Source organism: Ranitomeya imitator, chromosome 4 (assembly GCF_032444005.1).
Source record: "Ranitomeya imitator isolate aRanImi1 chromosome 4, aRanImi1.pri, whole genome shotgun sequence".
NCBI lineage: Eukaryota > Metazoa > Chordata > Amphibia > Anura > Dendrobatidae > Ranitomeya > Ranitomeya imitator.
Window position 1 is genome coordinate 630,175,324 of NC_091285.1, and position 11,295 is coordinate 630,186,618.

The 11,295-nt window shown below is 42.8% G+C and overlaps 1 protein-coding gene across 2 annotated transcripts in view; it reads left to right on the top strand.

The window, feature by feature from the left end:
• OGDH (oxoglutarate dehydrogenase) overlaps positions 1-3,929 on the top strand; it is a 100,989-nt gene extending 97,060 nt beyond the window's left edge. For both annotated transcript variants that reach the window (XM_069766705.1, XM_069766706.1), the window contains exons 22-23: positions 371-525; positions 1,377-3,929. In XM_069766705.1, coding sequence (XP_069622806.1) covers positions 371-525; positions 1,377-1,497 — 276 coding nt within the window. In that variant the 3' untranslated portion in view covers positions 1,498-3,929. The remainder of the gene's footprint in view (positions 1-370; positions 526-1,376) is intronic.
• Positions 3,930-11,295: the final 7,366 nt, after the last annotated feature.

Consider the following 11,295-nt stretch of genomic DNA (forward strand, 5'->3'; position numbering starts at 1 on the left):
AGTTGAACAGCTCTGTTTACTGTATACGTTTGAGTTCTTTGAACACTTTGAGTGTTTGAAACTGTTAATCTGTGGAGCGCCGTGGAATTTGTTGGCGCTATATAAATAAAGTTTATTATTATTATTATATTATTATTATTCTCTCTTTTACACGTTGCTTCTCCTACTGCTTTCTCACTAACTGAATATCCTACTTCCTGTCGGTAGGGTGTATACTGCAGAGGAGGAGCTAACTTTTTTATTTGCATAGTGTCAGCCTCCTAGTGGCAGCAGCATACACCCATGGTTCCTGTGTCCCCCAATGAAGGCTCCGAGAAACAGATTTTACGGTAAGCAACCAAAAATCCTGTTTTTCTTTCTATGTCTTCAGCTGTCTCCATTCCCATTCGACCTTCTGGAGATGGAAGTGAATAAGTACCCCAATGCAGATCTCGTGTGGTGCCAAGAGGAGCACAAAAATCAGGGTTATTACGATTACGTTAAGCCGAGATTACGCACCACAATCCACCGCAATAAGCCTGTCTGGTAGGTATGGAGTAGTAGACTGAGATATTGCCGTCTCCACCATCTGTCACTAAAGGTGAAAGCCACGGGCATAAGTGTCCATACTGCGGAGGTCACATCTGCAGCCGCAGGTTACATTGTGAGGTTTCTCCGCAGCGTGTTGAGTTGGCCATATATATTTTGTACTCTCCCTGTTGGGAGGGAGCAGAAAAGACGCAGCCTGAAGCCAAACTCCTCTGATTACTAAAGGATCGGGCAATGATAGTCCATCTGCCCATTCTAGTCTTCCCCCATCATTATCTGTCGGGGGGCTACCATACACATCAAATGAGACTGGTCCTGCCGAAATTTTCGGGTGCGGCCGACATTCACCTAATGTTTAGGAGCCTGCCATTCCATGGATTCATGCCTAAAGGGAACCTGTCATCATTTGATTTGTGCTGCCCAAACCATTAACCAGAGCTTGGCAGCACAATTGCCTGAGCGTTTTTAAAGAGACTATTCTGACACAGTCCCTTTACAAGTGATTGACAGGTCTCTCCCGATGTACACACTGGAGTGACATGTCAATCAGCCAGAGCGGTGCCACACTTCATACTATGCTTTCTCTGAAACGCCAGCGCTCTGATTCATGCTGCCCGTGGTTTGGGGAGCATGACTCAAGTGACGGGTTCCCTTTAAATTCCTAAGATCTCGCTGATGCTGGACTTCTGTATTATGTGGAGTCCTGTGTAGTCACCCCGGGTACCATTTATTGGGGTTGTTGTGTTGCTAATGCCCCACCACTGTTATCCTTGGCCGCTGCTGTCCGCTAGTGGTATTGTAAGTAAGTAAATTATAAGTCTGCTAATACTTACATTCCTGTTCTCCAGGTACGCCGGCCGTGAACCTGCAGCCGCCCCAGCCACCGGCAACAAGAAAACCCACATGACAGAGCTGAAGCGATTCCTGGACACCGCTTTCAAACTGGATGCATTTAAGGGCCTCTCTTAGACCGGCACCCGTTTACCCCTTCCTTCTGCACTCCCCATCTGCCATCCATACACTCACTGCTCCATCCTCTCCTCTCTGTCTTTGCTTTTTTTTTACCCGGCCAGAGAAAAGTTCCAGGTGGCAGCTCACTGCTGCCTTGCAACCACCCACCATTAAATGGTTTTAAAGGGGCAAAACAAACAGGAATTTAGTTTCTTCCAAAGAGCGAGAATATAAAAGAGCAGCTCTGCATATACCTCGTGTATGTGACTGTGACGTGTGCGGGGGGGCGCTGGTTTTAATATTTAAACATGAGAACTGTGGGAATCATACCCGTGTATTACCCATACTTCTGCTCCCACAGACCCGGGACACGATTTGGGCGGTCATGCAATATTTTTTTAAAGTCACATTTTATACAAGTAAATACGTTTTACCCCCCTTATGTAGTTAACCTCTTGTAATCTGGCTCCTTCCCGTGATAAAGGGGGTTCTACACTAATGTGCAATATCTCCGCTGGTCCCCCCCCGGGGTCACGTCCTATACACGTGCATCTGACCTGTATTGGATGAGACGCCTTGTGGACATTACCCCGGGGGACCCATAAAGACATGACTGCAAGGGAGGATCCCATTAAAGATCTGCAAAGTAACTACACAGCCTTGTCGGTCTGTCTCTGTGTTAATTAACCCAAAGATTGGCAGGGAAAACATTCTACCAGTGGCCCCGCAGAAATGCCACCCACTCTGTGTATTCTATAGGAAGAATCTGAAGATTTCTTTCGCCTTAAAAATAGAAACAAAAAAAATTCCAAGGAAGATTTAAAGGGAAGTATTGATGTTGTGGTAGGTGTTAATGTTCTCTCTGGAGGGACTGATTTGACAGCTCGTATAGTGAACCACTTATTGTATCCAACACTACGTGTCAGATTAGACAGCTGCAGATTACCACTTTAGCTTTTATGTTTTATTATTTTTATTTGACTTTTCCCAAGTTTCTTAAAGGGAACAAGCCACTTTGGAAAACACTTTATAAACTGCAGACATAAGGTAATCTGCAAGTAAACAGTATTAAAAACACTACCTGGCCACCTTACTGAAAGTGCAGCTGCCAGGAAAAAAATAACTTATCTCCTCCCAGGAGCCGCCGGCTTTCAGTCATTGGGGCGGAGCCTGGAGCGTCTACAGTCATTGGCTAGTATCCTCTGAGCGGCAGCTGGAAGCCTGCCTCAGCACTTTGATTGACAGCTCATTCTGCACAATTGTCAGGGCGTGCTTACAGCCACAGCTCACAACGCTATGAGCGGTGACTGCACCACTACCATGACTGAAAGCCGGCGGCTCCCTGGAGGAAATAAGTTCATTTTCTCTCATTTTCTCCCAGTAGGTGCGCTTTCATTAAGGAGGTCAGGCAGCATTTTAGCGCCATTTAGCTGCAGATACATACCAGGTTCCCTTAAAGAACTACTAATGTCTATATTTGAAGTCACACCATCTCAACTCTTAAAGGGATTTTCTAGAATTATACCAAAAGGAAATATATTTTTTTACTTTCCTAGTAACAACGCCACACCTGTCAATGGGCTGTTATTGGTATTGCAGCTCTTCCTAATTTAAGGGCAGAGACCAACAAGAGGAATTGTGCTGTTTCTAGAGGAAAATAACAAGCGTACCTCTTTTTTACTGATTCGGGACACTTCCTTCACTGAGGTTTTAACGTGGTTAAATATTTTTTTATGCTAATCAGCACTGTGATAAGCTTCTAGGCCTGTGCCCTGGCATCTCAGAGTTGCCGGTATGGGCAGAGGACTGAATAGAAATTAATCCAGTTCCTTTTTTTTTTTAAGTTTCTTACCTGTTCTAAAGTAAATTCTGGTTTCTGATTGGTTACTCTGATGTCCCTTTTACAATTATACACTGCGAGAGCATTGAGACAGGAAGTGTTGTCTTGGGGACACAGGAAGAGCAGATCTTACAGTTGTCCTGATAACTCGGCACAACATTGAGAGATTTAGGTTAGTTTTATGTTAGTAAAGATATGGTAATGTAGATTTGGTCTTTCTTCCCTATGGTCATGGCTGGTAGAACCTACCTTTTAAAGCAGATTTTGAAAAAAGAAAAAATCCTCAGTTGCTCATCCTGTCCTGTCTACAACCATTTGAGACATTGTAATAAAATTGAAATTCTCACAAATATGAAAAATGCCCCAACATCCTTTTACAAAGGTTCGAATCTTCATTTTCGGTTATTGAGGCGAAGACGTTCATTCATTTGGATGGAAACCATAAACCCATTGCAGTTGCATGTGCCAAATTCTGACACAGAGAGAGAGGAAGGGCAGTGATAATGTTTCCTCGGAACCAAATGGGGGAGAATTATAACCCAAGAGGCCACTGACACAAAGCAATCTTATTTATTTTGTTAAAATAAATAAAAAAAAATATGTATACAGACAGTCTCTTGGAAAATCTTTACCCAGGCTTTATATGGTAAATTGTTGGGCAGAACGTAAAATGTGATTATGTATCATGGAAAGCTGCTCCCACCAGGACCATTTTTTCATCTAAGAAGGTCCAACATTCTTGATGAATAATTTAGAACTGATTTCTGTTTTTTTTTTTCTCCATAGTATTAAATGATTACATTTTGCTCTCTTCAGCCACCACTAGAGGGAGCTCACTGCACACTCGTAGACCGTATTGGTTTGTCTATGAGTGTGTAGTGCGCTCCCTCTAGTGGTGGCTTAAGGCAGCAAAATTTCATCATTTAATACTATGTCTACTTGGAATATTTGGATGGCTCTAGCAATCCAGAGATAATTTACCCCTATGTCTATGCTTGTTATTTGAGCATGTTGGCGAGCTCCTACTTCCATAATATATATATATATTTTAAATACAGTAATCAGTACAAACTATTAAACTAAAAAAAGCAATATGGTGTTAAAATTGGAGATTGACCCTTGCTGTTTTTTGGACTGTATAAAGTGTTCAAGTTAGGTCTGCGTCATAGGATATGTGTGTTACAATATCCGACTGAATCCCAATCGCATATCTTCAGAGGCTTATGATGCGGCCATATCCATCCCTTGTGCTTTACAGTGCTTTCTAGTTATGTCCACTGTATATAGGAAAAAAAAGCCCTGTTAATACTGGTGAGTGGATTGCTTAAGCTCAACTTTCACTTGGTCAAACCACCTATGAAAAGCTCAGAAAATGAAAGATAAGCATTATCAACTCTCCAATCACAACAAGCTCACTGATGGATTCTCCGTTAATTTATTCTGGAGCCATGGAAGGAGGCAAATGGTGCAACCATGTGAATGAAACCCAATAGCATAGTCATTTTTAGCCAAAAATAAGTGCTTTGAAGACAAATAATTGACCCCATAAAGTTACATTATTTAACCCTGCTGTTCTGTTGGTCAAAAATGACCGACTTTGAACTTCAATATTCTTTAAAATATTCAAGATGCGGCTCTGAAACCCGTGGCCGACCGACCCATCCCCATTTAAGTCAATCAACCACAAGTTTCAGAACCGCATCTTGAACACCCCAAAAAATACCAAAGTTCAAAATAGGTCTCCCCAGACCGAACAGAACAGCAGGGTTAAGCCCCTACTAGAAGCCGTGAAACTGCGGAAGCAGAAAGATCAGTGGCAGGACTAACAGCCCAGAGTCGTCTATCCTCTTGGTTGTAATGTTGAGGGAGCAAATTCTGGACAACTTGGCATTTTTTTGTGAAGCGAGTACAACACGGTCAGGCACTTTCCATCATCTGCGAGCAATTTGAGAGATTTTTGGACTGATGCTCCATTCCCCTAGGCTCAGGAAGTTGCGACTGAGTCAGTCTGCCCAGTTTTTCAGTGTGCGACTTATGTGGACTGCTGAAGTCCAAACAAGATTTTTCTCTGCTCAGATCCATCCGTACTCCCTGGAGTGATGAATGTATCTTGTTCCTCCCTACTGGTTGATATAAACACAGATGGAATTTTGTCTGAATGACCACCAATTTGTTCTGTAACAGAGGAGTTACGCAAGCCTGGCTGCCTTTAACTCTTTCATGTTGCAAGACAGGACTCATTGCCCTAGACCAGTGTTCCCCAACTCTGGTCGTCAAAAGCCACCAACAGGTCATGTTCTCAGGATTTCCTTAGTATTGCCCAACTGGTAAATGCATCATCTGAACCAGCAAGAATTCCAACACCTGGACAATACTGAGGAAATCCTGAAAACATGACCCGTTGGTGGCTCTTGAGGAACACTGCCCTAGACAATGGGCCTTTTAATCTTGGGTTCAAACATCGAAGGTCAGAACTAGTTGAGGGAGGGACAAAAGAGAGCTCACTTGTGTGAGGCTGCTTGGCATTGACCAACACCATAGATTGAATAGGTATCCAGTCCTATGTGTATTAGGCTCAACTTGTGAATTTGACCCGCTAAATCCCAGTTCTGGGTGGGTACACGAACCCCGATCGTGGGTGCAGGATGGCACATGGAGACCGAGGACATTGTACTCACAGTAGTCTTGGGAGCAACAGGATGGATGAAGTGAAGTATGCTGGAATGGAAGCGGGTTAAGTATGATGTAACCAGGAGGTGGTGTACACAAAACTAGAGTCTTGAATAGCCTTCTGAAGACACGGGTCTGTGTCCTAATAGGCCTTACAAGGCTTATGGAGATGATGCCACACGCCAGGCAACCTGGAAAGCCCAACCTGGAGCACAACAGTGGACAGTGGATGGAGATGAAAAGAGCAAAACCTAGACCTGGGACAGGTGTTTAAGAATGAGACAGTTGGAAATAGGTAATCATGTTGTGCCACTTGCAGAAATGCCGTTAAAAGACCTAAGCACATTACTCTCACAATACATTGAGATGTAGGACTGGCTTATCAGGGTCTTGATTTTTCTATTAGAATTTCCACTCAAAATGGTGACTGTCTCGAGTCATGAAAGAGGTGTTGATCAAGACATTTGAGGTCTTGAGAAGAACTTGGGTAAGTTTTCTTCATCCATGATGGAAGGAGGTTGATAGTCTTCCTCACATATAGACGTAGACCTTGTGAAAATTAATCAAAGAGATTCTGTCCGTAAATTTTTCCCTATTAAACCATGTTAAAACATGTCCTATCCCATTGATGACTGTTTCGCTGCCATCCAGTGCTCCATTGTACCAAAATTATTTTTTGTAAAAATGTTACTTAGGTAGAAAGCGAACTGATGAGCTTATTGGTGCACTTGTAGTTCTTGGATCCACCTCTACTTTCCTTACTTAGTGTTGCCCCCACATCTTCATTGAAAGAGACAGGGTCTACTGTGTGATGTCAATTCTGCTTCCTGACAAAAGCTTTTGCATGTGCAGTGCGAGACTAAGAATTATAATACACCAGATAGTGGCGCCCTGCGCATGCGCCGGTTAACTAAAAAGTGGCGCATGCACAAGATTTTGATAGGGAGCAGTATCTGTGGCTTACTAGGAAAAACATTACAGATTCCCTTTTAACAATGCTGCTCAGAGAACAATGACAATCATGGGCAACATCCTTGGTGCTGAGGCAGCCCAAGTCCATCACAAGATGCTTTGGGAGCAACAAAGACCCTGACATAGATATGTATTCCTCTGTGAGCTCCAAAACACCTCCCTTGAAGAAATCGCCGAGCAAAAAAAAAACACACTATAATGCTAAAACATTATTCAGACATTTGATGAAGTCTCTGAACATGCTGAGGAGAAGTTCTCTTGGAATTGGAGGCTGTGAACATTGATGTTTTATTTTGCCAATAAAAAAAAAACAAGTCTTTGTTTATGAGAAGTTTAGGGAAAAATCTGCCACCTGACCCTTACTCGGAGACGCCAGAAATGTGTTCACCTGAGGAAAGAGACTGGGCTGGAATGTGAGGGCACTAAAATTATTCATGGATGGATATCTCGTCAATATTCTTTAATTCAGTGAGATTTTTTGACAGTAGTGGAAATATATTTCATATATTATAGATTCATTATCCACCAACTGAAATTTGTCAGGTCTTTTATTGTTTTAATACTGATGATTTTGGCATACAACTCCTGATAACCCAAAAAACCTGTCTCAATAAATTAGCATATCAAGAAAAGGTTCTCTAAACGACCTATTACCCTAATCTTCTGAATCAACTAATTAACTCTAAACACATGCAAAAGATACCTGAGGCTTTTATAAACTCCCTGCCTGGTTCATTACTCAAAACCCCCATCATGGGTAAGACTAGCGACCTGACAGATGTCAAGAAGGCCATCATTGACACCCTCAAGCAAGAGGGTAAGACCCAGAAAGAAATTTCTCAACAAATGGGCTGTTCCCAGAGTGCTGTATCAAGGCACCTCAATGGTAAGTCTGTTGGAAGGAAACAATGTGGCAGAAAACGCTGTACAACGAGAAGAGGAGACCGGACCCTGAGGAAGATTGTGGAGAAGGACCGATTCCAGACCTTGGGGAACCTGAGGAAGCAGTGGACTGAGTCTGGTGTGGAAACATCCAGAGCCACCGTGCACAGGCGTGTGCAGGAAATGGGCTACAGGTGCCGCATTCCCCAGGTAAAGCCACTTTTGAACCATAAACAGCGGCAGAGGCGCCTGACCTGGGCTACAGAGAAGCAGCACTGGACTGTTGCTAAGTGGTCCCAAGTACTTTTTTCTGATGAAAGCAAATTTTGCATGTCATTCGGAAATCAAGGTGCCAGAGTCTGGAGGAAGACTGGGGAGAAGGAAATGCCAAAATGCCTGAAGTCCAGTGTCAAGTACCCACAGTCAGTGATGGTGTGGGGTGCCATGTCAGCTGCTGGTGTTGGTCCACTGTGTTTCATCAAGGGCAGGGTCAATGCAGCTAGCTATCAGGAGATTTTGGAGCACTTCATGCTTCCATCGGCTGAAATGCTTTATGGAGATGAAGATTTCATTTTTCAGCACGACCTGGCACCTGCTCACAGTGCCAAAACCACTGGTAAATGGTTTACTGACCATGGTATTACTGTGCTCAATTGGCCTGCCAACTCTCCTGACCTGAACCCCATAGAGAATCTGTGGAATATTGTGAAGAGAAAGTTGAGAGACGCAAGACCCAACACTCTGGATGAGCTTAAGGCCGCTATTGAAGCATCCTGGGCCTCCATAACATCTCAGCAGTGTCACAGGCTGATTGCCTCCATGCCACGCCGCATTGAAGCAGTCATTTCTGCCAAAGGATTCCCGACCAAGTATTGAGTGCATAACTGAACATTATTATTTGATGGTTTTTTTGTTTGTTATTAAAAAACACTTTTATTTGATTGGATGGGTGAAATATGCTAATTTATTGAGACAGGTTTTTTGGGTTATCAGGAGTTGTATGCCAAAATCATCAGTATTAAAACAATAAAAGACCTGACAAATTTCAGTTGGTGGATAATGAATCTATAATATATGAAAGTTTAATTGTAATCATTACATTATGGTAAATAATGAAATTTAACACTATATGCTAATTTTTTGAGAAGGACCTGTATACCGTCATTGTGTGCTCTCATCCTGGGCTCCTGTCTGCGGCCCCTGCCTGATACTGTTAGGGTATGTGCACACGTCAGGATTTCTTGCAGAAATTTTCATGACAAAAAACAAACATTTCTGCCAGAAATCCGCATGCGTTTTTACAGCGACTTTGACACGTTTTTTGTGCGTTTTTCCCAAATGCATAGAATTGCGGGAAAACACAGAAAATCCGCAAAAATAATGAACATGCTCATTTTTCTACCGCGATGCGTTTTTTTTCGCGGAAAAAAAACGCATCCATGTGCACAAAACATGCAGAATGCATTCTAAATGATAGTATGCATAATGTATGCATTTTTAATGAGTTTTTATAGCGTTTTTAGCGCGAGAAAATGTCTGTGTAGTGCAAAGGTATGACAAAGCGCTCAGTATGCAAAATGACAGGCATAAAGGTGTACTAAGCCCTTGGCCACACCAAGGGTGCACAGAAGTCTCCCAATTTTGCAACTTTTCAAATGGTCACAATTGACAAATCTGTATAAAAAATCCGAAATGCCTGGCGACATTCACTTTGTCTAAAAATATATATATATATATATATATATATATATATATATATATATATATATATATATATATATATATATTAAACTGTGGGATGTGTGAAAAAATGATGGAACTTTTGAGTCAGACCTAAAAATGTACATCTCTGAGTGATACAGGCCGATATGCATTCTACAGACATCAAATTTGTATTTTGAAAGTTTTTGGTGATGAAAACAAATTAGAGGGGTAATCCAGGATTAGAAAAACATGGCTGATTTATTTGAGACACAGCACAGGTCGGGGGGACCATAGCTTGTGCATGGTATCGAAGCTCTGCTCAAATTACTCCCAATGGAACTGAGTTGCAATACCAGACACAATCTACGGTCAAGGGTGGCGCTGTATGTGAAGGAAAAATAAAATGATTGTTTCAAGAGTTTTTATCAGGCATATTTTTTTATTTTATTTTTTTTTTCGACTCCTCAGACACAAAGGAGACGTAACCGTCTGGCAATCTGGAAGTTCCTGATACTAGGCCATTCCTAGTTGTGCTGTATCATGGTGTCTATGCGCTCTAGCATTGACTAACTTTGCCTAGACTATGTGGCCTCTAGGTGGCGCTACCACATAACACAGTGCAGATGTGGTGGTCAGACCTGGGTTACCGCAGTGATAGCAGGAGGGGAGGGCGGTTGCACAAGAACCATCAGAGGCCTCCGCAGGCTGTTTTATGCCAGTACTTAATAGTGGCGGAGACCACACGCACTTATAGAGCAAACAACCTGGACTGCTGCTAGCTGGGCAGCGAAGGCACTAGTAATAATCCGTAGCGCCAACATATTCCAGAGCGCTTCAATCTGGGGAAGGCGGTAAACAGACAAAAAAAAAGAAAAAATGATTATAAAACAAATGTAATCCAATACTAAACCCCAAAGCAATTAATATATTCAATTGGGAACCAGTGAGTCGGGAATGCCCACAAAGATAATTGGGTACAAATGTGACGAGAGCTATTAGTGAATTTCTGCATGGCGGGCGGCATAAGTGGAAGTGACAAGCTGGATCACAGTCGTGTCTGTTTCCCCCCATCCCTCCTCCTGGGGAAATGTTCTGTATCAGCCTCAGGTTAATTGTTTTAATGGTCTGTTAGTAACTTGTGTAATGGAGCATTTACTTTACAGGTCCCGAATAGACGAAGGGTTAAAAATGTATCCTGCTGATGGTTTCTATGGAAACAGCTGGCATCGCATAGCGCCAAAAGGAGGGGCAGGTGACGCACCCTCTCCGGCACACTGTGCCCCTTCTTCTGTACCCTATCAATGTTTTTCCTCCATTTTTCATTGTTCTCGTGCTCTTCTCCTCCCCTCCCTTCCCCTTCCTCGCTTCTCTCCCTCTCCACCCTTCCTCTCCATCCCAGGTTCTGCAACTCCCACCGCCTCATTGTTTGCAATCTTTCCTCCCTTCTCTTATTATCTTCACCCCAAGTGTCTCCCACCTCCTTACCACCCTGGGCGTTACTCCGCCACCACCCCTAGCAGCCTCCCCTGCCACTAACAGTTGCACCCTAGAGTATGGCAGGGTCATTGTTGGTTGGCGGGTGATCTCCTTCATTAACCTGGTTATATATCAGAGCTGCAGGTCCATCAGATTCACCTTATAAAAGAAAGATATGTACATTACAAATAATCTGTGCGGGTATATACATACACATAGTATATACACATATATAAATGCGCACACACTTTTATAAACATAAGCATACACAC